Genomic DNA, 25,897 nt, shown 5'->3' on the forward strand with positions numbered 1-25,897 from the left:
CCTGGCATCTGCCACTAAAATTTTGGCTGATGCAATTTTTGACCTGTTTTCCTGACAGCTTGGCCCAGTCTTAGATCCCAGTGGTACCTGAGAATTCTCTGAAGTCTTGTTATGTGTCAGTTAGCTTTAGCTGCCTAATAATCCATCCTAAAATTTAGTGGTTTAAAACAACTTTTTCACTCATGATTCTTCTCGGCACTTTTTTATCTGGGCCAGGCTCATGGGAGCAAGCTGGGCTTGCTCATGCATTTATGGTCAGTTGGCAGATCCGCCGGGGGATGGGTGGCCTCCTAGGTCCCCGTTCAGATGTCTGGTGGTGGGCAGGGGCAATGGATGTTACTAGCCCACATACTCCTTGTTATCCAGCAGGCTAGCCCGGACTTTTTCATATGGCAGCCAAGTTCCCAAAGCAGAAAGAGGGCAAACTCCAGTGCACTCTTGCTTTTCAAGCCAATGTTTACATAATGTTTGCTAATGTCCCATTGGCCAAAGCAATTGTAAGAGTACACTACCAAAGGGCATGGATAGAAGGAAAGAAATATTTTGTGGCCATTTTCATAATCTCCAGCATGCTGTGCATGTCATTCAGTTATAGCCACCAGAGCCATAGCAAGCCACTCTGGTATACTACCCAGTTAGACTGTAGGCAACCCACTGGGGGCATGCAGAAATTCCCTGATGCCATTTGAGAACCAAGGGCAGCTTTGGAGTACTAGCTGAAGTTCTCTTTCTAACCACTCCACTGTCCCTTGTTTCTGAAGCGCGTGGTTAAATGACTCCATCTCAGCTTATCTCAGCTTCTCTTAAATACCTCCTGTGTCTGCCAGGATTCTTAGTTGCAAATGATAGGATTCACAGACTAATTTAGTAAGAAAAGTGTATTAAAGTACGTTAGATAACCATAGGGAAAAGAATTTGAAAAAGAATAGATACCTGTTTACATATAACTGAACATCTTTGCTGTACACCTGAAACTAACACGACATTGTTAATCAACTATACTCCAATATAAAATAGTTTAAAAAATAAATTAAAAAATAAAGTATGTTAGGTAGACATTCTGAAAGGACCAAGGAATGGACCTAGGTGCTATACTCTCAGGAGCAAAGTATCAAGAGTTAATACAGCTTGGGAAAATACACAATTCTATCACAGACGCACTACTCAGGTCTTTGACACTGGATGCCAGAAACTCCACCACAGCTGAAGGTCAAATTCCTTAGCCCCTCTACTTCCTAGATGATCAACCCTTCTCACATGCAACCATTAATTCATGTTGCTGACTCCAAGTTGAACACTGAGGTTAAGAAACTGGGTCACATGCAGAACTCTAGAGACAAGGAAATCTCAGAGATGTGGTTTTTAAACTTCTGGCTGAAAAGTAAGCTAGAAGGTGGTTGGAATGGGTGCTACGTGATCTAATCTCCAGTATTTATTGTAGCTTCCTATTCTAAACTCCAAGATTAGAGAAGGGAGATCAGGATGCATAACTGACCATCTGGTCCCCCCATATCGATCTCTCCTTTTCTTCCTACAGTCTCATGAGCTTGAAGGAAATGGATTCTACCTTCTCTCTGGTGGAGATTTGATCTACACATAGGGGCATTGAGCCTTATGGTGGATGGGGCATTTTGGGGTTTGGTTCCCTAGAAGCATACCCTGAGGAAAAGATCCATGTGCTAATGATTTATAAGGGAAGTGCTCTTGGAATAAACTTTAAAAAAAAAGTAGGAACAGAATAGCAGGATAAGGAAGTAGGAAAAGGCAAGCCAGGTTGCAATTTCAGGCAAAATCCTTAGGAGGACAGCTGCAGCCTGATCCTGCGGGGCGGCTCTGAAGTGTAGTACCTGAGTTTGTCCCAATTAGAGACGAGAGGGCTAGGCTTTCATACCAATACTAGTGCCTTCTTCAGCTGTGGTTGGCTAAGGGCCGTGTCTTAGTCTGTTCGGTCTGTTGTAACAAAAATATCACAGACTGTGTGGCTTGAACAACAGACATTTAGTTTTCAGAGTTCTGGAGGCTGGGAAGTCCAAGATCAAGGCACCAGTAGATTTGGTGTCTGGTGAGAGCCCTCTTCCTGGTTCATAGATGGCTGCCTGCTGGCTGTGTCCTCACAAGGCAGAAGGGGCAAGAGAGCTCTCTGGGGTCTCTTTTTTTAAAAATTTTAATGAAAGTATAGTTAATTTACAAAGTTGTGTCAGCCTCAGATGAACAGCAAAGTGATTCAGCTATATATGTGTATCTATGTCTTCTTCTTCAGATTCTTTTCCATTATGGGTCATCACAAGACATTGAATATAGTTCCCCGTGGTACGAAGCAGGTCCCTGTTGTTTATGTGTTCTATTAATAGTAGTGTGTTTCTGTTAATCATCTGGGGTGTCTTTTATAAGGGCAGTAATCCCATTCGTGAGGGCGCCACGATCATGACCTAATCACCTCCTGAAAGTCCCACCCCTTTGGGGTTAGGATTTCAACATATGAATTTGGAGGAGTGGGGACACAAATATTCAGTTTATAACAGACCACCACAGGGTTATATAAACGCCTAAGCAATTCCAGCTCTCTGCACCTGTGGGCAGAGCCAACTTCGGGAACCCAATGACAATCCTCCAACTGGGGAGTAGGAAGGAAGTTTGAAGGCAAAGTACTTGAAGCTGGCAGAGGGATGTACAGAAACAATAAAAAAGATCACAGGATGGGAGTTCCCTGGTGGGCTAGTGTTTAGGATTCCAGGCTTTCAGTGCCAGGGGCCTGGGTTCAATCCCTGGTCCGGGAACTGAGATCCCACAAGCCGTGCAGCACGGCCAAAAAAAAAAAAAAAAAAAAAAAAAGATCAGGGTCTGGATTTGAATATGTGTGATGGCATAGTGGCTTAGCATTCAACATCCATTCCACCCTCCACCTATTCTTCAGTGTCTTGAAAGCAAAAACTACATTTCCAGGCTTCCTTGCAATTAGAATTCTGGGCACGATTTAAAACCAGGCACAGCAACGCAGAGGAGATGAAGGAAGAGGAGGGATGGGGAGAGTGGGAAAGAGAGACAAAATTAAAGGAAGGAACAAAAGGGAAAGAAGAGAGATAAAGAAAGGAAGAAGGGAGAGGAAAGGGAGGAAGGAAATTTCCCTATTTCCATTGCCTCTTCCCCTCAGCTCATGTTCATTGGACTAGCACTAAACCTAGCTTCTCACTGGTCCCTCTCCTAATGCTGTTACTTTAGAAAGTTGGAGACTTCCATCTAGGTGTCGACTGAAAAAAAAAAAAAGCACAACGTGAGAGTTGTGAGTTAAGTTTTATTGGGGGCAAAATGACGACTATAGCCCAGGAGACAGCATTTCAGATAGCTCTGAGAAACTGCTCCAGAGAGGTGGGGGGGAGGGTCAGTATATATGTGATTTTGGTGAGGGGGGAGTACATGCAATCAAGCACATATTTTTTGCGTAAGGTTCTGCTAGTCTCGTGAAGGTTACTGCTAGTCATGAGGAGCAGATATCACCATGAAGGATTTTAGTGCTTTTCTAGATATGAGGAGATGCAAGAATTGGGCTCATAAAATCGTCTCCTGAAAATAATCTATCTGAATACCTGTTCTGCCAGTTTTTTCCAGAGCACAGAGTGCCTCATTTCTGATCTCCACCCTAAACTTCTTTCAGGGTGTGTTGAAGGTCAGCAGCTGCAGTGGCTCATAATCTAATCCTTGTAGGGGTAGACAGCAAGTGCCAATTTGTAGGTGACATAGGTTACTTCTTCCTAGGACACAGCAGAGGAGTAGGAGTCTAATTATAACTCCAACTTCTCTACCAACTCAGATGTGTAATAAGTAATTTTCTTTCTTTCGTTCTTTCTTCTTTCTTTCTCTTTTTTCTTTTGTTCTTTCTCTTCTTTCTTTCTCTTTCCTTCCTTCTTTCTTTTTTTCTTTCTTTTTCTTTCCCTTTCTTTCTTTCTTTCTCTCTCTCTCTTTTAAAACAACTGAATCTCTGAATCTGAACTTCCATTTTCCCATGATGGTAGAAAATATCAGTTCAGTCATTCTTGGCTTCTCTAATCCTTCTCAGGGTTGTGCCACAGTCCTGGACTCTTACACAATGTCAAGGAATGGTGGAGGGCAAATCGGGAGTTTATGGCTGACCTTCAAGTTATAGACTGTTGGTCATCAGTGGACACAGGTTATCACAGGTCATTGCCAAGAGGCTCACTGCTCCATCTACATGGCCTCTTTAGATTCCCAGCTGTCCCCTGCTTCTAGGTTGCAGATGGAACCCAGGAATCTTTTTCAGGGCTTTCTATGGTCCCATCTGCTGCAAGGCCGGTCCTCTTTCAAACCATGCTACCTCCCCAGGTGTGTGTAGCATGGGGGGGGGTATTGGGGGGGACTCTCAAAATGCTTTGTCTTACTTAAGAAAATAATCGGATAAATCAAAACATTCTTCTGACTGGGATATACTGACAGTGCAAAATATCTTTTAATTCATCTTGCAGTTTGAGCTGAAATATTCGCTCCCTGAACCTTGATCTTTTCCTCTATTTTTCAAGAGGAAAAAAATTAACTCCAGCCTGCAGAAGAAAATTTGTAAAAACCAATCTCACACTTGCCTTGTTGCTTTCATCCTCCTAATCCCCAAAGTTGGTAAATCACAAAAACAACTTTAACAAGTATTCTCTGCAGGTCTCCAGTGAAACGTTGAAAGACTCTCTACTTGACCTCATTCCTTTCAGTATTTGAGTTGTTCCTGGCAAGACATTGGGCACAGGAAGACAGAAATAAGGGCTGTGGGAAGGAGGGGAGAGGTTTCAGTACCAAATGTGCAATGGCCACACATCATGCCCACTTGAGATTAAGGCCAAGTCAAGGTCAAAGCCAGGGCTGATTACTAAAGTCCATACTGAAGGTACCCCACCCCTACCCCTTCCCTCACCTCCTAGAGTGCTTAGTAGAGAAGTTTCTAGTCATAGCCCTATAATAATGCCTGAGAGCCCAAAACTAAGAAAATTGAGATAAGCAAGGGCTATAGCTACTGAACTGGGATAAACTGAAAGAAAAATGATTCAGTACACCTTAAGTAGTCATTGCACATGTCTTACTACACTCAGTGTGCTTTGCTTAATAAGTCTTGTACTACATAAGTGAGCTCTTTAAACAGGGGCTATGAATCTCATCTTTGTATAACAGTTCATGCTCAGTAAGTATTTGTTGAATTTAGTTGAATTTAAAGTGTGAGTAGATAAAAATATGACAGATGGTTTTTAGTATGGACAATATAATAGAAAAGGAAAACAATCTAAATTATATTTATTGAATGTCAAACTCTAAGTTGACAAAACTCAGAGGCCTTATTGTTAATATACACAATTTCCTAATTATATTGGCCCAGTGCTCTACCACAGGGAAAATGTCCACAAAATATCAGACATTATCAAATAGTGTATGGGGAAGAAAAAAAGCTAAGAGATTATCCCTATGTGAATAATGCAAATCTATTAGTTTTAGAACTTTTACCTCTGTTACGGTGTCAGTGAAACAAACAAAAGATACAACATTTTATTCAAAGATAACATAATCACTACTCAGAGAAAGGAAAAACAAACAAAACACAGTACATGGAGAAAGAAATTCACTTAAAATGTTAACTATGAATACTTGGGGATTGAGGAATTAGAGGTGATATTTTCTACTTTGCTGTTATCCATATTTTCTAGAGTGAGCAGGTACCACCTTTATAATGGAAAAAAGAAACATATTTTAAAAGAAAGAAAGATACAAGTAGAATTAGAGTCCAGAAAAGGATGTCTAAAATGAGCAAGAGAAAAAGTGGATTCACGCCTATGGACAAAACAGAATACACAGTATGAGTTGACAGCAGACAAAAATGGAAACAAACTATTTCACATATATAAGCAAACATGGACTTATTCATCTTGAATAAGGAGGATTGATGGTGGAGAGGCAAATTTTGGATAATCGAGGAAAAAATGATCCCATCTGTGATAGAATAATGTCCCCCCTCCCTGCCTCGCCCCAGCAAATATTCATGTCCTAATCCTTGGAACCTGTGATTATGTTGCCTTACAAGGCAACAGCGACTTTGCAGATGTAATTAATTGAAGAATCTTTTAAAGTACTTATTTATTTATTTGGCCGCATTGGGTCTTAGTTGCGGCGTGTGGGCTCTTCGTTGCAGCGTGCTGGCTCCAGAGCGCATGTGCTCAGTAGTTGCGGCTTGCAGGCTTAGCTGCCCCGCGGCATGTGGGATCTTAGTTCCCCGGCCAGGGATCAAATCCGCGTCCTGTGCATTGGAAGGTGGATTCTTAACCACTGGACCACCTGGGAAGTCCCAAGAATCTTAAAATGAGGACGTTAACTTCAGTTATCCAGGTGGGGCTAATGTAATCATAATGGTCCTTATAAAAGGGAGGCAGGAGGCTTAGCGTCAGAGACGGAGGTGTGATGATGGCCACAGAGGTTAGAACGGTGCACAGTCTTGAGCTAAGGAACGGGGGTGGCCTCTAGGAGCTCCAAAAGGTAAGAAAACAAATTTTCTTCCAGAGCCTCCAGAAGGAAGGCAGACCTACCAACACCTTGATTTTAGCCCAGTGAGAATGATTTTGGACTTCTGATGTCCATAACTGTAAGATAAGTTTGTGTTGTTTTAAGCTATGAATTTTGTGGTCATTTGTTACAATAGTAGTAGAAAGTTAATATACTGCTCATTCATGCATTCATTCAGCTCCGGTTACAGCCATAGACTGTTTATTGTACCAAACACACTCACGCCTCTGCTTGGAACACCCCTTCCATCCATCCACCTACATCCTATCTTGTGCTTCAAAAGTAATTTAAACCACCACTTCCCCTTTGGAATGTTTGCCTGCCCTGGGCTCCTCCGCCGTCCAGTACCTCCGAGCACATCTCCTTTTCAGCACTTAGCACACTTGAGTTGCAATCATTGATAATTGTATTCCTGTTTGTACCACTTTGCCAAGGTCTTGCTTAATAAGTGGCTTCCTTACTTGTTCCTTAGTTATTTGCCAGGTCTCTCCAACGTAACAAGCTTACAGAGGACAGGGCCTGCTCCTCCGTGTGTGTACACACGCACACACGTGTCTTTCCTGCGTATGTTTAATACACAGTGCTCCCCAAAAGCAGCATCAAATAAATGCCCATTCAAAAAAGAACGAACCAATCTGCTTTGTAACAAATCATTTCTCAAGTAATCAAGAGGGTAAACATCTGTGATACTATGACAACGCATTTTTATTATACCATTTACTCTAACCTGCTGTAAGAAATTAAGCTCACTTATTCATTTTTCTTCTTGGGGAGGAACTCTGAAGAGTGCTTTTTTCTAGTCAAAATTATCTAGTTTTCATATTGATGGGTCTTTCACTTCAACCATCAGATGCAGTATCCAACGCAGCCAAACCTTGTTTATGGATTTGACATATATTAATTGGTTGCCTACTATGTGCAAATACTGCTTAGGATGTGGAGGAACAAATGAATAAATCAAAGCTTCAGTTTTTGGAGGGGGGAAGAGAAGCAAATGAATACTACCAAACAGAACACTATAAAGAAAAGAAGTAACATAATGCTAAAGAGATGAGTGAGTTATTTTTCCCTTGGAGTAGAAAACCAGTCTTGAATGAGACAAATACGGTGGTCAACAAGAGAGCAGGTGGTAGTAGTTAAGAACCAGGACTTTAAAGTCCAATGGAACTGGATTCAAATGTAGTTCCACCACTCACACTGTGCCCTTGGACAAATTACTTAACTTCCCTGAGCCCAACTTGCTCATCCGTGTTAAAAAACAAAAAAAACAAAAAAAAGCGAGGGGGCGGGTGGATAATAGGCATACGCTCATGAGGTTATTATGAGAATTATATAAAACTCATACAAAGTGCCTAACGTGGTGCCAGGCACCATGGCAAGCAATTAATGCATAGTGGCTATTCTGTATTCAAAACAGTGAATGACATTTCTGAATTGTTTCAAAACCAGGTTTTTTACATGACATTACATGTTGTAAAAAAAAAAATCATTCACTCTAGAAATACTGAGAAATGCACAGGATGCTATTGTGCTCCATCCAGATTCCTCCTCCTGGATGAGGAAATCATTCCCCCCGGAGCTGCCAGGAGCTTGGCTGCCAAAGGCTCACAGCTGATTCCCCTTTGGGAATTTTGCTCTGAACTGCCTCAGCTAAGGTTACGCCCCCTTCTGGTCAAGCAGGAGAACCAAAGCCAACGCTCTTATTTCAATTTGGATCAATTATGAAGGGCCACCCCAACTCCAGAGCCTGAGATGCCTGAGGCCTCTGTAGAAACCTCTTCTGTTCTCCTCATTCCCTCACAGAGATTGTTCCCAACCCGCCCCCAGAAACTTGCTCACCAGTTTCCATCTCAGAGTGGGCCTCCTCAAGGAAGCTGAATTAAGTCAAGCAGCCATCATATGGGCAGGGCACTGCTGTGGAGCAGGGTTGGCAAACTTCTTTTGTGGAAGGAGAGACGGTGCTTTTGGCTTTGGTGGACCCCATGTTGTCCGTCGCATTTAGCGGCTCTGCCTTTCTAGTGTGAGAGCAGCCAGAGACAATACATGAATGAATGGGTGTGGCTGTGCTCCAGTAAGGCCTTACTTTATGGACCCTGAATTTGAATATCATAATTATCATATCACAGAATATTCTTATTTTTATTTTAAAATGGCTGACACGATTCTTAGCTCATGGGAGTTCAAAGGATGTAACTGGATTTATTGTGGTAATCGTTTCATAATATGCAAATAGCAAATCATGTTGTACACGTGAAACATGTTATATGCAGATTACACCTCCATGAAAGAAACAGGTGGCAGGCTAGATTTGGCCAATGAGTCATCATTTGCCAATCCCTGAGCTAGAGGAATGGCGTAGACAGTAGGCGCTCATGAAGCTACCATCCCAGTGCATGAATTTACAGAATTTGATGTCATGGGACCCTAGAGCTTGTAAGAGGATAAAGAAGACCCCCTTCCTAGCTCCAGAAGGGTCAAGAGGGCATGTAGAAAAGGAAGGGAAAAAAATGGGAAAAAGAAGATTCATAATTTCTTTTGAAGCTTAGTACCAACAAGAAAGTCAAACACGGCAAAATAAAGCAGTAGTTTAATATTCACTGTGTGATATTTTCCATTTAGAAGACTTCATCTCCCCCAGTAAACAGAATTACATTTGAGTGGCAGTATTTGTGGCTGTAGCTAAGTAATCATTACACATAAAAAACACGATTGCAATTTGCTACTGTTTTAATCTTTATAAAGAATATATTTTTAAATGATCTGGTACAGGATAGGGAAGATAGATATAAACATATCTCAAAGACTGTTTGAACCTGTCTTTATACCCAAATAGAGCAGCCTTCCACAGTCCATTTCCCTCCAGGAGAAACAACTTGGAGGAATTTATTTGGGTGACAAACATATTCTTAACTCCTTCCCCTGAAACCTTTGGCTTTCAGTTTTGCCATGGTGTACATTCTTATTTGGTTTGTCTTTTTTCTTTTCTATATTCCCTTAAATGAATCTCTTTTCTAATCATTTTTATTTTTGCTTTGTTGCTATACAACCCTTGCTTTGAAGTCATTATAGCTCCTCTCCCCACATTCCTTCACGTGTAATATTATGAGATTTCCTCTTAATCCATACCTGACCTCCAGCCAACCTTATCTAGCTCTCGACAACCCCTTCCTGCGCATTGTCAGAATAAGTGAATAATTGAGTAGTTGAGAAAGAGGAACAGAAGCATCCTTTCTATGGGTTCACGTTACTATACTGAGAAATATGGAGACTCGGAGTGCTGATTTCAGGAGTGCTGACTTCAGTTGACACCAACTGTAAAAGGCTGTTAATGACTATATCCCTGGCTTTTGAGGTGTCCAGGTTCTTCTCTCTAGAGACTTGAATACTAATTTGGTCCACACTTGTCATGATGAGTTCAGATGCCAGAATCTGGGTAGGAGAACTGTCGTGAAGCACAGTGTCCATAATGTACTGCTTGTATAACTCTACCACCTTCTGCTCCAGGTATTCGTTCAGCACTGCATTCGAAATAGGCTTCTGCATTTGCAGGCTGCTTTTCTCTTTGATGCTGGTTATTCTCCAGTAGGATGAATACCGCTGGATAGGTTTGGGTGGGAAGTCGCTGGGCTGAGTGGAAATGGAATCCTCCATGGACAAAGGAATCTCAGACGATTTCAGCAAAGGGCCATGTTCAAAACTGCTCTCAGAGGGAAAATCTGTTGTCACTGAATTAATGGCCATCACCTGGCCCCCTGCAATATGTAAGTCATTGTAATTCTTGCAGATACTCTTGCAGGAAGGTGGAACCAAGTAGGTCTCTCTGCCGGGGTCTCTGTATAGTTCAACTGCAGCCAAGTTTGGGCTTTCAAATACGGGATTGGGGTTTGTCTGCACCACTGTGATTCTCGGATTTCTACTGTGTTGGCTCTCTCTTGAATGCACTGAAGAAATAAACTTGCCTGAGGATTTGCATCTCACATAGAGACTTCGGACTTGTGTTTCATCCACGGAGGAATAGGAAAGAGTAGCAGCAGCTGTGGCTTCTCTCTCCTCTTCCTTTTCCTCAGTCACCTGCTCATTATAAGATGTACAGCTCCACTGGATGTCACTCCGGTAAGCAAGTCCACTGAGATACCCTTCTGACAGCATTCTGGAAAGGGAGTTAGTAACAATGGGGGAAAAGAAGACTGGAGTTTTATAAATTGGCAGTTGTTCTATCAAAAAAAGTAAAGGACAATAAATAAGTTCATTTCATTCATTCCCCAAGCTAGTACTCATTCTGTGCCTGCTGTGCGCCAGGGCCATGGCATGTGTTGGAAGTATAAAGATGAAATGGGCACAGTTCCACCCTTCAAGAAGTTTCTCATTAACAACCCGGGGGCGAAGGAGGAGAAATGACAGGATATGTTTTAGAGAAGGTGACATTTCAACTAAACTGAAGGCTAGGAGTTCCATCCCTAGGCACAGAGTTATAAGAGAATGTGGTGACATGGCCTGTTTGGCATATATAAGACACAGCATAAGCAGAAAGGACTGGGGAAATAGGCTGGAATTGGGTCCTGAAGGGCCTCGGGAGTCGGGCAAGGGCATTTGCCTTCTGCCCTGAAGGAAATGGAGAGTGATTGAGAAGCTGCAAACTGGGGAAGCAGCATAGCTAGTGGTTTATGAAAAAATGAGGAAATTTGTGGCAGATTCTACTGAAAATAAAAGCTATATCTTGGGCTTCCCTGGTGGCGCAGTGGTTGAGAATCTGCCTGCCAATGCAGGGGACACGGGTTCGAGCCCTGATCTGGGAAGGTCCCACATGTCATGGAGCGATTAGGCCCGTGAGCCACAATTACTGAGCCTGCGCATCTGGAGCCTGTGCTCCGCAACAAGAGAGGCCGCGATAGTGAGAGGCCCGCGCACTGCGATGAAGAGTGGCCCCCGCTTGCCACAACTGGAGAAAGCCCCCGCACAGAAACGAAGACCCAACACAGCCATAAATAAATAAATAAATAAATAAACTAAAAAAAAACCAAAAAACAAACCTGTCATTATAAAAAAAAAAAAAAGCTATATCTTACTTATCATTGTACTTTATCCCTGGGAGCTAGCACCGTTGTCTGCATTTAGGAGGGAATCAAAAGATACTTAACTTGAATTAAATAATTAACAGCACTGGCATGGTATGAAATTAATTCACCATCAACCCGTCATGAAGGGCCATGAAGCCTCGTCTACCTTTGCTGCCCAGGATGGCTTTCTTGCTCTATCCCTCCCAGTTTTTACGATATGTCCTGGAAATGTCCCTGTGTCCGACTGACGTTTTTACCTCTACCCTAGTTACTAAGGAGCTTTCCTGACTGTGAGCTTTTCCTCCACCTGTGCCACCCCTCCACCTTCAGCAGTTGTCACTGGATTCTGGGGTGGCTAGAATAGGCTAGAAGCCAGCAGCTGCATTTTCTAAAAAAGGAACGTGCTGGTACTCCTGGCAATGGAGCAGTAGATGAAAGCAAAGAGAACTGGTCCTCTTCGGCACTGAGGGCTGGGCTTCGAAAACAGACCCATCAACTTGAGCCTGAAATTGACGAGTCAAATTAGAAAAGGATTACTTTAATCCTAAGGATCCTCTTTTTTTTAAAATTTTAGCCTCTCTTTTATAGTCATGTAGTTATTTCCCAAGTAAACTTTTTCATTGTATAAAGTTAATATTATTAATGCAGTATAATTAGTATAATTGTTTCGATTGTGTAAGGGTAATATTTTCAGTGTTTATTTCTTTTTGGGGAACTATTCCAAGATATATTGAGCAAATTTACCAATTATTTAAATGTTTACTTCATTCCAGGCACTGTCATGTACCATGAAGATACAAGGTTAAAGGTCTTCAACAAATCCGTGAAGTAATTTTTGTATGCTGGACACACTTATAAGGGTAAGAAAATGTTCTTTCCTGAAAAAGCTTTTTAAATGCGGTTCTGCTCTCAACAAACTGAACTTCCAGGCGAAAAGGCAAATCTTCTATACATGAGAAAATAGTTAACAGAGCAAGAAAGTTTATCATAAAGGCTTACTAGTGATACAGTTACTTCACGACCCTCCCACTCCATCCCACCCCGGCTGCCAGTAGGGCCTTCCACCTTCAAGACCTAAGAATGTCATTGTGGAAAACCAGAGCAAAAACACAACTCTCAGCTTCTGAGTTGCTAAATAGGCTTCAGAACCTCTTGGCAGAAATCATAGTTTTAGAGAAATGGCTTTTGAGATACCATAACCGAGCTTTTAAACTTCGGAATCCAGAACCCTATATGACTTAGGGCATAATATTGACATCAACAGTAGACTCGATGGAATCCCTGTGGAGGGAAAGAGTACCGCTCCAGATGGATCTGGGTAGCCCAGAGTAGAAGAGGCCTGGGCCCTACCTCCCACGTAGAACCTGAGGAAGCAGGAAGTGTCTCTTCTCTCCTGCCCAGCATGGAATGCCTGGGTGGACAGGCCTGAGGCTGCCACATGAAGTCTGCTCACGTACCAGCATGCTGCCCAGAGCCTGCAAACCTGGAGAAGACCTCGACTGCAGATGGGAAGATTGCAGACATGATGTTTATAGGCTGTTAACCAGGGGCCAGGAGAGTGACAAGTCACCATGAATGCCAATGTGACTACATGACGACAGCCAGAAATGCCGACCCCACACACCACACACACATCCCCAGCTGACCCTATGGCTTTATGGAAGCGAGCTGGAACTTAGAGGCAAACCCAAGCTGGAGGGACCCCTGAAGTGGCTGAGGAGAGCCTGCTTAACAGTGATTACTCAGAATGTGAGCTCAAAAGCAAGATCACATTGAGGTAGAGAAAAGCAAAGATTTCCAGGAAAAATAACAGATTAGGCGTATATCTGTATTTTTTCTTCCCCCAAACTTCACTAAAACAACATTAAATGATTTTTTTTAATATAATACGCAAGAAAAAGGAGAACAAGAGAAGAGACTAGAGCAGTTACATTTTAGAAGCTGGAAAGCAGTAGGCCTGGGTGAATGACTTAAAGAAGCAAATGAAAAATCTCAAAGCAGTGCAGTCCAACGGAACTTTCTGGGATGGTAGAATGATCTATATATGTGCTGTCCAAAATATTAATAGCCACATGTGGCTATTAAGCACTTAAATGTGGCTAATGAAACTGAATGTCATTAATTAATGAATTAACTTTATTTAATTTAAATTATTAAAAAATACCACATGGCTAAGATACTGGACAGCACAGACTTAGAAGATAGTGAAGGTGATAATGCAGAATCACTCTTGAGAATCACCCTTGTTCCCATTCAGTTGTTATCCCAAATCGCCTACTGTTTATCATATTTCTTTTCATATTAAAAAATCAGCCCTAGTGGATTCTTCTCTCACTTTATGTGGATGATGTTTATGACTCCTCCGGGTAATCTTCACTCCTTCACCACAGTAAAGGAAGCCGGTCCAGGATTTTGTTTTGAGTATTGAATGAGCCCTTTGCCCCACTTGTCGTGGACTGAGAGCTTTGTTGGTACCTTAATTCTGGTAGAATAAGAGACCTACCATTTTGATGTGTGGGGCCCAAGGCAGACCAGTACAGTGGTAGGTCCCATGATGGAAAAGCAGAAAATAGGTCCTAATATCTAGGGATAGATACACCCATGCCTAAAGGAAAAGATTCCTACGAAAGAGGAGTGGGTGATAAGGTCAGGGAGGTAAGTTGAGACATGCAAGGCTGAGGACATTGTTTACCCTGAAGGCAGTACAAAGCTCTGGAAGGTAACCAAACTTATTCAAGGCATGATGTGATCTGTCAGTAAAGGGCAAGAGGAATTGCAGCAGGATTGGAGTCAAGGACCCGAGTTAGGAGGCTGCTGGATTCATGCCCACCTGAGGTGATTGGGACAGGAACCCGGAGGAAAGTAGCAGGAAAGGAAGAGGAGGAATGAACTTGAGAGACCATGACTCCTGGACTTGGTAGTGAAGGAGCGAGAGGAGTCAGAAGTAACCGAGTCTAGGCCTGCTGGCAAACGGCACCAGCACTGACCAAAACGGGGAGACCAGAAGGAGCCGGGAACAGAGCTGATGGGCTTAGTTTAGTTCCTCTTGAGTCTGACATGAGTGCAAGCGTCTAACTGTGCATTGGAGATTCAGGCAGGGAGCTCATTAGAGGGGTGACTTAGAGTCAACAGTGAAACCATCTCCCAGGTGTGGGCTGTAGGTGTAGGATTTTCTGTCTGGGGGCTTGAGGAGCTTGTGAGTGTAATCATTTCTGTGGGGAACCTGCCTTGAACAGTACAAGGAGCAATGAGCCACAGGAGCTGCAGTGTCGATAGCTTTGTAGAGACTACAAGAGCTTCAAATGTGAACAGGTCACATTTTAAAAATCTACATTCAAAGGTAAAATTTAGTTGTTATTCAGCCTCATTAAGGCAAAAAAAAAATTGTTGAACTGGTAGTCAAGAGACTAGAATTCTAGTTCTGACCTTGCCACTAGCTGTGGTTTTAGTCTAGTTAATGGCAGGTCTGTAACAGGACTAGCATTTAGTACTAGCTACAACCCAGACACTAAGTGCTTTTTATGTACTGAATCAGTGGATCCCCACAAAAACTCAAAGATGTAGATACTATTATTATGCTCATTTTATATATGTCAAAATTAAGTAATATGTCCAAAGCCACCAAGCATTCAAATGCTGTCAGTCAGAAAACAGAGCCCACTGGAATTCCCTGGTGGTCCAGTGGTTAGGACTCCACGCCCCCATTGCAGGGGGCCCGGGTTCGATCCCTGGTCGGGGATCACTGCAGGCCATGCACGTGACCAAAAAAAGAAAGAAAAGAAAACAGCCCATGCTCGCATGTCATTTAACCTCTCAGAGACTCAACTTCTTATCTGTAAATGGAGAACGTGGGATTAAATTAAAGAGTCCCCTCATACTTTAATATTGCATGGCATTTTGACTATGTTAAGAGAAGAGAACAAGTGAGGTGAGCATTACTCAGAATCAAAATCAGTTTCTTAAAGCTAGCAGCAGAGGGCAGCAGAGAGCATGCTAAAGCAGCTTTTGAAAGATTTTTCTCAAGCTATGGAGAGAGTAATAACGTGTGAAACACACAAATTATACATATGTTAACTTATTTGATCTTTATGAAAACCCTTTAATGTACCACTAGAATAAAAATAGTACTAGAGGGTTTCCCTGGTGGCGCAGTGGTTAAGAAGCCACCTGCCAGTGCAGGGGACACGGGTTCGAGCCCTGGTCCGGGATGATCCCACATGCCGCGGAGCAACTAAGCCCGTGCGTCACAACTACTGAGCCTGCGAGCCACAACTACTGAAGCCCACGCGCCTAGAGCCCGTGCTCCACAACAAGAGAAGCCACCGCAATGAGAAGCCCGTGCACCGCAACAAAGAGTAGCCCCCGCTCGCCGCAAACTAGAGAAAGCCCGTGCACAGCAACGAAGACCCAACCAGCCAAAAACAAATAAAATAAATTAATTTAAAAAAATAGTACTACATATCATGGCATCTTAAAATTTTAAAATAGAGCAAGTTATTTGGGTTTATTCTGATTGTTGGCATTTTCCTTAATAAATTTCATTGATTATAAAATTCTTAGACGACCTCACTCTTCAAAGGTATTATAAAAGATATACTTCAAACAAACGTTAACGTATTTGACTTAATTTTATCTGAGACAATAAAACTTAAGCCCATGGATTACTTCAGTTGTTCAAAGATATTTTATTGCTTGAATTTTTATTTCTCATCATAGAGAAGATGGAGACAGAGATAGAGATAGAGATATATCTGGAATTCTCCATGACTGATTAAGTGTGAAGGAAAAGACTCTCAAGGACATTTGCAGATGAGATGTTCTAGGCAAATTTAGCCTCTGTTAATCATCACCAGACAGGGGAATACCGAACTTAACCTGATGTGCAAATTCACAACTTAGAAATATGTGCTGAAGTCCAGCACCTTGTTAAATCATTTACTTGGATTTCAGAAAACTGTTGTTATAACTCTGTACATAGAAATACTTTTTTTCTAAATAAATATTTTTTAATAAAATACCACAGCAAATAAACCACTGAAGTAGAAACCCCATAGGATTTTTTAAACTTTTGTAGTCCTTTATCATTTTCATGGGACTTTTTGAAGAAATGGCTTAACAAGACAAGTCCTTAAAACAATACAAAAGTATGAAGTGCAAATATTTTAAAGAGTAACATCACTTAACAGTACTCAACAGTGGAAAGCATACCTTTAGACTTAGAAAAAAATGCTCTTGGCCCTAAGGTTAAGTTTGGACTCTATTTTCTAACTTTGAGAGGCTATTATTCCCAAATGTTGTTTGTCTTTCTGATAAAAGGCTAATAATGCAGAAGAGCTTGTTCTGTTTTGGATTCTTCCCCCCACTTCTTTTTTCAAATGAGTGAAGAAATAAGCAGCTCTCATTTAAAAAAAAAAAAGGGAAGAAAGAAAAAGGAAAAACAATCTGTGGCTGCCCCAAATTGGGGCCTCGGATACAAGATCTGGGCCTTTGGGGTCAAGTCACTGGCCTGTAGAGGCTCAGAGCCCTGCCAAGGTCAGGTGTGCATCTCTGGGGAGGAGGAGGTGAGAGGCACGAGGAGCCGCCATGCCATCGAGATTCTCTGTTGATTCTCCATGTGAGGGCCGGTCAGCTGATGGAACTGACCAAGAGCAACAAGATCCCCAAAACTGTCCATTTCAAGACCCTACAAATAAGTGAAAAAGCTAGAGGACACCTCCAGGAAGAGCTTGACTACCCAGTCCCTTCTGAGCCATAATCCCAAGGGGCAAGGATGATCCAATAGCTTTCCAGAGGTGCTTGAAAAAAAGCTTTGGTTCCATTCAGCTGGTCATTCCTGGTAGAGCCCCTCTAAGTGTGTAGACTTCATGGCCAGCTGACAGTCACCACTGGAGTTGTGTTGTGTCAGTAGTCTGGGAGAAAACCAGTAGTTGACGAGGCTGGAGACTACTAATATAGACATACTTTTAATTTACACTCAAACAACACAAGCATGGATTCAAAGAGAAAAACTAAAGAGGGAGAAAATTTATAAGAGGGGATGTTTGGAAAAACCTAATTTAGGGATCAGCAAACTTTTTCTATAAATGGCCAAATATTTAATATTTTAGGTTTCTATCACAACTACTCAACTCTGCCATCATAGCAGGAAAGCAGCCACAGACAGTATGTAAACAAATGGGTATGGCTGTGTTCCAATAAAACTTTATTTACAAAAACAGGCAAAGGGCCAGTTTGACCTATAGGCTATGGCTTGCCTATCCTTGACCTAAGTCAAAAAGCAGATGCAGTAATTGAGATAGGGCACACTAATAATAGCAACTGTGTTGGGTGCTTTCCAGACATTACCCCTAATCTTTCAACAACACTGCACTGTTAGATGTTATCATAATCCGGGTTTTCCAAATGAGAAAACTGAGATTAAGATAGTACAAATGACCTTCCCAAGGTCACAAAGCAAATAAGTAGTAGAGGGAAGATTCAAATCCAAATTTACTAACCCCAAAGTGTGTGATCTGTTCTTAAACATATCACCCTACTGCCTAGTTGAGAGCAGTTAATATCACACAATCATGACAAGCAATTAGTCCTTCCAGGAAAAGGGTACCCGCCCTGACTCCATTTTAATAACAACCCTTGCGGAATAAAGGAAGGAAGGTGCAGTGAGTACAGAAAGAAGAGCTCCAAGAAGACAGCCAGTGCCCACACCACAGGGCTACACACATGTCCCAATTGTGTATCAATGTTCATATGTCTTTGAGATACACAAATAATTTATCCTCTGCTCTTTTCATCTAACCATATGAAGAGTTTCCTTAACCATTCCCACCGCTATAGCCTGGCGTCATCTTGCCCTTAATTTTTCAACCACAGAGTAATTTAATATTACAGATGCCCTGTTTAAATATCAGCAGCTCCCCATTACCTCCAGGATAAAGTCCACACACGTTAGGCCCTCATGATACCGTGGTTCTTATCTGCCTTCTTCATCTTACCTCTGCCTGTTCCCACAAGACCCAGGACCCCAGCCATGCTGAACTCCTCCCAGCTCTCCCAAATCCCATGCCCGTCCCAGGCATTTGTGCCTTTCTTCTTCTGTCCTGAGAGCCCTGGTTCCTTATCCATCCCCCGTTCCACCACCACCCTTCAAGTCTCATATCTCAACCTTTCAGAGCCCCTGGCCATCCATTCAGAATCCTGGTCCCTAAATTAGAGAGAAATGCTAAATTCTTCTCTCCCCTACCCCATTATATTTATCAGAATTGCATAGAACCTTAGCAAAATCCAGTTGCTACCTTAAACAGTGAAATAAATCATTGGGACAGTCCTTTGAATGAAGGAGTAACTGGTAATACCAAAAGAAAAGCAAAAGAATGAGGATTGGCAGGAAGGGCGGGGGGCGGGGGCGTGAGTTGGGAGTGATAAGGTGGCAAAACAGATCCTGTCTCTGGAAGGACAGTTCGCAGGCATGCAAACCAGGACTTCTGCGAAGCTGGTTGAGACAGTGCAGAGAAGACCTCCACTGCGGCCCAAAAATGGAGACAGTGGGATGGGGCTGCCTCAGAGCATCACGGGATGTAACCTCACAGAAATAAGGACAGGAAAACGTTATCTGCTGTTTCATAGACAATCTATAGCCTAGCTAGTTGGGGAGCAGCTTGGTTCCCACCTGTCAGCATGTCTGCTCATATAGACCTGCCTTTTAACAGAAAATAGTACATCTACAGACACATCTTATGTTAGCAAATAATTTTTCATAGTAGACATTGAGGTTTTTCTTGCTTTTTTACTGTGTGCAATCACTGCATGTGCCTGCAGGAATGTTTCCTCAGGCCAGATTTGGAGAAGCCGAATTACTAGATCACATCTATTGCAAATTGCCTTTCAAGTAGCTTGGGCCAATTTATTTTCTCACCATCAATGTCTGAGATTAACTGTTTCCACTGATATTCTTCAACACGCTATTTGTTTTTCATTTTCCAATCAGATGAGCACATTTATTTTTGCCTCAAATTTGAGGGTGAAGAAAACTGTCTTGTTAAGATTATATGTAGGTGATATACCAGAAATGTTATTTTTAATACCGCCGCATCCTCAAAATACTCTATTTCATCTCTTCATCTCTTTATTTCCCCTATAATCTAAATTCTAGATCCTTTAATTCCAATCTATGTTTTTTAAAGATCTTCTTGATTTGGGAGACTTGCAAATAAACCACTGAAGGGTTATCATTGAAAAACTTGAATATTACTTTGCTCATAATCTAGTTATGATACTGTAACCAAATCCATATTACCTTGGGTTTTTTTTTTTCTTTTGGCGAACAATACAAGAACTTTATCCAAAACAAAGGGTTTCTTTAGGAAGGATCTCACTATATGAAAAAGCATCTGCATTTTCCTGACCCTTACCTTTGAAAGTACGTGTTCTTTAGAGCTGGAAATAACCATTCACTTAATCATATACCTTGGATTATATCCCTATTATTTCATATTTTATGGCATTTGTTGATAGATGCTCTAAAGTATCACTTACTTTGTATTTCAATTCCTGTTACAAAACATATAATTTGGGATTATCGATTCTTCTGTCAAATATGAAATGATTCTTACTTAATGAGTTAACTCCTGAAAGTCTAATTTGATGAATAATATAATATAATCGTAAGTCAAAAGGCCTCCATTTTCCATATTAACATCAACAAGTAAATAATTTTCTGTTCAGTTCTACTTAGATCCTTATGACCAAAGGTAGCAGCTACTTCCAAGGGCTTTATCTGGATATGAATTTCCTTATTTCAGAAAATGTAAATTTTGGTACAGACATATTAGTAAATGTATTTTTATCATAGTTTGGATTTTTCCTCATATTCTGTCTTTACGTCTTACAAACAGAAAAATTAAAGCTTACGATCACTTTTTTGAATTACTCTTAAAGTATTTTGACACAAAATGAGAGGACTAAAAAAATAAGAAAAATGATCATGATACAGTTGATTGATGTTAAATTTCCTTGGTGGTATAATTCTTAATCATTGTTAATTATGTTGTTAATTATGGCTATAGCCATTAACATTTACTTAATTGTGGGTATATCAGACAAATGCAATGCAAGATACTTGATTGGATCCTGAATTAAAAAAAAAACTCTCTAAAAGACATATGGATAATTGGAGAAATTTGAATATGGGTCATATATTAGATAATAGTATTGTATTAATGTTAAATTTCCTTAGCATTATAATCATGTAGAAGACTGCTCTTTTTCTTAGGAGATACAGGGTCAAGAATTTGAAGGTGATGTATCCTAAAGTCAACAATATACTTTCAAACAGTTCAGGGAAAAAAACAAACAAACGTGTGTGTATGTGTGTTTACATACATATACAGAGAGAGAGAGAGACATAGCAAGAGAAAAAAATAAATGTGGCAAAATGCTACAACTGATGAATCTACATAGTAAAAACGTGTGTGCATTGTACTGATACTCTTCTTTCCATTTTTATATAGGTTTGAAACTTTGCAAAACAAAAATTGGAGGGAAAGTAACTATAGTTAGTTAATGAAGGCAAATTTACATTCTTTCATGTTTATGAAGAGTTCAGAGGGACAATATCTTATATAACTAAGATAATCATTAGGTCTGTGTTTGGAAATGTTTCAGTAACTTGAAATAACTATTGAAAACATCACTTTGCTCTGAGATAATAAAATTAGTGCACGTTTGTATATCCCCCAAATTACCATTATAATATGAATGTTTTACAGAAATTTCAAATACTCTGCACTCCTCCAAGAAGCTTCTCAAATTCAGAAACACGATCTTCTTACACTGACCTACGCAAGAAATGGTCTAAAAATATCAATATGAATATTCTGGCCAAACCAGGTTTATACTCAAGTACAAATAGATGTGCACACGCACAAAAAAGAATGGTTGAGCAGGTCTAAAGATAATTCAAACAAAAGCCCACCTGTGCGTGTACTGTCTTTAGTACCAACAGGGAGACTTTCCCCAAATCACCCAGATGGCAGTTTGAAAAGCATCATCACTGTAGATCACGTTTACTTTGAGTATGTCCTGCCACCCTGAAAAACACTTATCACAAGCTCGCCCAATGAATAATTGAGAGTTAAATCCAATTGGAACTTATTGTGATTGTATTCATCTCTAAAACTACATCACTGTGACCGAATTTGAGTGGTGCTGTCCCTGCAAAATTCTGCCTAGGTTTTTAGGCCTTCTTTAAAAAACGCAGATGCTAAACCTGTGTAGCAATTAGTGAACGGGGACTGAATAAATTACACAACAAATATTTGATCAGACCAGTCAAAATTTTTCAGTAAAAAAAGAAAAATTTTTAGAAATGTCCAAAGTGTGAACATGAGGTAAGAGAAGGGGAGTGTTGGACTTCATTTCTCTTTATTGTCTAACTCCATTAAATGCTTGCTTACATGCCCACTCACCTCTGATCTGGTAAATGAGAAAAGCATTTTAGATGTCATGAGATTGGATCTGAGTTCTGATGACAAAGGACGAAGAAAGGGTAGGAAGAGAAATGACAGAAAAAGTTCACAGCCATAGGGTCTCTTGCCTCCTTTGCTTACCTTCACTAACCAGTCTGTGCCTTTGGTCCTGCAGAAACACCACGATTGACCATATAGAGATGAACAGGCCAGCCAGTGCTTTTGCCAGAAATGTTCGCAAGCCTTTGGTGAGTCTACTTTTCACTGATAAGACCAAGAAACTAAGCTGCTCGTTGCACTTGCCATTCTTTTTATAACTGATCCTATGGAAAAAGTTGTTTTTGCTCAAGTCTGACTTGTGCTCAAGAAGTGTGGGAAGTCCCAAGAAGGGGGGAGGCAATAACTGACAAACCCACATCGAGCCACAGAATGGTGTTTCTTCCCCTTTTTCGAAAAATGAAACCTATCTATGAAAGTGCCTCCGGTTAAAATAGTTTATTGCTACACATTATGTAAGAACCCTGTCGACATAAATTTATTCCTCTAACAAGAAGTTCTCTAGGACCCCTCTCCCAAAAGAGAGCCAAGTCAGAGATGATTTAGCAAATTCCCTGTTTCATCATTAACCTATAATGTTTAAGAAGTATTATTTCTCAGTTGTACTCATAATTTTTAAAAATGCAAATGAAAACAGTTTTCTCTCTCAAATTAACCAAGGTAAAAAAATTCAATAGTACACTGAGTGGGCAAGGTTGTGGGGAAGCAGGCACTCTGATACACTATTGGTGAGATTATAAACATTTTCAAAAGGTAATTTTCCAGTGTCTGTTAAAGTTTTTTTTCCCCAAATTTTAAATATTCATACCCTTTGACCCAGCAATACCATTTCTAAAATTTATCCGTGGGATATATTTGCACCTGTACACGAAGACATGTGAAAAGATATTTGTTGCAGCATTAATTAAGAAACACCTAGGAAAAAAATATAAATAGGATATCAGCTAAATACCTGAGAGTATATCCCTACTGTAGAAAATTAGGTAGCTGTTAGAGTGCGGTGGCTTTATGTCTAATAATAGGAAAAGATCTCCAAGATAAATTGTTTAGGAAGAACATGTAAGACCTAATATGCTCCAATTTGTATTTTTAAAGGATTATATATATTTTTTGCTAATGCATAGAATATTTCTATAGGGATATACAAGAAACTAGAAACAAGGAATTGCCTTTTGAGAATGAGTCTTAATTTTCACAACATATCCTTTTGAAATTTATACTGTGTATATGTATGACTTTTCCATTTTGAAAGATAGTATTTTTTTTTTTTTGGCTGTGTTTGGTCTTCGTTTCTGTGTGAGGGCTTTCTCTAGTTGCGGCAAGCGGGGGCCACTCTTCATCGCGGTGCACGGGCCTCTCACTATCGCGGCCTCTCTTGTTGCGGAGCACAAGCTCCAGACGCACAGGCTCAGTAGTTGTGGCGCACGGGCTTAGTCGCTCCGCGGCATGTGGGATCTTCCCAGACTAGGGCTCGAACCCGTGTCCCCTGCATTGGCAGGCGGATTCTCAACCACTGCGCCACCAGGGAAGCCCCCAAAAGGTAGTATTTTTAAGTCATATTTAATTTTATTTGATCTTACAGTCCAAATGAATTATAATCTATATCTTTACTGGAGTTCAGAGAAGTCTGTCTACAGATGGGTCAGTTATTTTTGCCCAAAAGCAGAAAAATGTTTAGAGTTCTTAAAATAATTTAGCTAGTTTACCCTGATGGCTTCAATTAAACCAACAAAGAATAATCCTGCCCCAAATAATATCTGCTCCTGTTGCCTGTTTCTACCTAACTCTAATCAAAGCTAAGTTCCAGACTCTGAATATGTAAACATTTCCACTTGATGGGTTTCTTTTGTTTACCTTTGATCTATGACTTATCTTGAAAACTTATACCTTTAAAAGTGTACTGACTTTTTATTTCGGTTAGAGTCTTTTAATTTTCTGCATTATTTCATGGAACATTACTTAGATCCAGTTGAAAAGGCAGGTTCCCACATATAAGCCGTAACACAGACAGTTTCTCAATTAGTCCCAAATCTGACTTGACCTGCTAACACTAGAAGGGCCAGACTTACGGCCCCAGGGGCAGGTTCATTTGCAGTGTAATCCTATAAAATCAGGCCCAGGGATGTCTCCAGGCTTTTGTAGCCTATCAGGAACTTAGCTGTGAGCAAGAGGTTATAGCAACTTCAGTGCTAGATATTGTTTCATTTCATTCTAGTGTAGGTTCAACCACAACCAGATATCCTGTGGATATCCTAGGGTGGGTTTTACCTACCTCTGGAAACACTTTCTGATGGGATCCCTATGAGCTCACCTGCAGTGCCATGCCATAACCACTATGGGGTGAGTCCATCTGCTCTAGGTTGAGTTGTCACATCTATTGTTTTATTCAAATACAGTATGCAGAATTTTTATTATAGTCACTCTTGATTTTGTCTCTTAAGTTACTCATTTTATGGAAATCATCCTTTTCAGCAAATATTTTCTGTAATCAAAAAGTTGGCACTATGTCAAGTTTGCTCTTTTGGTAAGACTTGAGCTTCTGAAATTGGCTTTAAACTGCTTTCTCTTTGGTGACTCTAATAAAGCAGAATTACATCCTTTGTAGCTGAAATCTTAAAATACGATTTTCTGTCAATCTGCTGGATGGCTTATGCCTCTAAATGGATATTATTCCTATTATTCAATTACCTCTCCGGGTGTCAAAACCTCCTCCAAGCTATTTCCATTATGATGTCATCTATACTTAGCTCACCCCAAATCCTCATGATTTCAGCCCCCCCCCAGTCCTCCCTGTACTCACTTCCAAGTGCTCTTCCCAGCACTCTCAAATTCCTCAACAGTTTGTCTTTCTGTCACGTTCTACTTGCCAATTGCCAGTTCCAGGTAAAACCCATTATTGCCTTTCCCATAACTAGAGAAATGTATGTCTGTATATATTAAATATATATGTGTGTGTATATATGCACATACACACAACTGATCAGTTCCCAAATTTATTCCATCAAACCTCAACTCTTTCAGCATAAATTCTTTGTCTTCCTGAAGTGTGCTCTCCAGCCACTTACAATACAGTTTTCTCTCTCAATATCAAATGACCCAACTCAACCTACTTTCTCAAAGTTCCCAAGGCCCCTTAGTCATCAAATCTTATGACCTTTATCTCAGGCTATAACCTCTTTGACATTTCTATAGTATTTGACACGGTTCAATAATCTTTTTTAATAGTTTGTTTTTAAAAAATTCATCCACATGATAATAATTGTAAGTGGTACAAAAAAGTGTACAGTGAAACTTAAACCTCTCTCATCATCTGATCTCCAGCTCTTGGGACCCTCCCCAGAGGCAATTATGATTTTCAGTTTCATCAATTCAACAATTACATGTGTCCTCTTTTGTATACAAGTGACAGGATACTATGTATGCCATTTTGTCACTTGTCTTTTTTGTATACATTTTTCAATGTCAGTGCATGCAGATTGACCTCATCCTTTTTACTTATTTACTTATTTGTTTGTTTATTTATTTGTGGCTGCATTGGGTCTTTGTTGCTGCGCCTGGGCTTTTTCTTGTTGCGGCGAGCGGGGACTACTCTTCGTTGCGATGCGCGGGCTTCTCATTGCGCTGGCTTCTCGTTGCCGAGCACGGGCTCTAGGCGCGTGGGCTTCAGTAGTTGTGGCATGCAGGCTCAGTAGTTGTGGCTCACGGGCTGTAGAACATAGGCTCAGTGGTTGTGGCACATGGGCTTGGTTGCTCCGCGGCATGTGGGATCATCCC

The 25,897-nt window shown here is 40.9% G+C and overlaps 1 protein-coding gene across 1 annotated transcript; it reads right to left on the reverse strand.

Annotated features, from left to right (window-relative positions):
* Window positions 1-9,397: 9,397 nt before the first annotated feature.
* TASL (TLR adaptor interacting with endolysosomal SLC15A4) lies at window positions 9,398-22,266 on the reverse strand. Its single transcript, XM_007175275.1, has 2 exons — window positions 22,208-22,266; window positions 9,398-10,696 (listed from the first exon to the last, which is right to left on the reverse strand). Exon 2 carries the CDS (start codon window positions 10,693-10,695, stop codon window positions 9,778-9,780), a length of 918 nt encoding a protein of 305 aa, XP_007175337.1. The 5' UTR covers window position 10,696; window positions 22,208-22,266; the 3' UTR covers window positions 9,398-9,777.
* Window positions 22,267-25,897: the final 3,631 nt, after the last annotated feature.

This window comes from Balaenoptera acutorostrata, chromosome X (genome assembly GCF_949987535.1).
Source record: "Balaenoptera acutorostrata chromosome X, mBalAcu1.1, whole genome shotgun sequence".
NCBI lineage: Eukaryota > Metazoa > Chordata > Mammalia > Artiodactyla > Balaenopteridae > Balaenoptera > Balaenoptera acutorostrata.

Excerpts from the sequence above, each read along its gene's own strand:
- TASL (XM_007175275.1), bottom strand. The coding sequence starts at position 10,695 with ATGCTGTCAGAAGGGTATCTCAGTGGACTTGCTTACCGGAGTGACATC.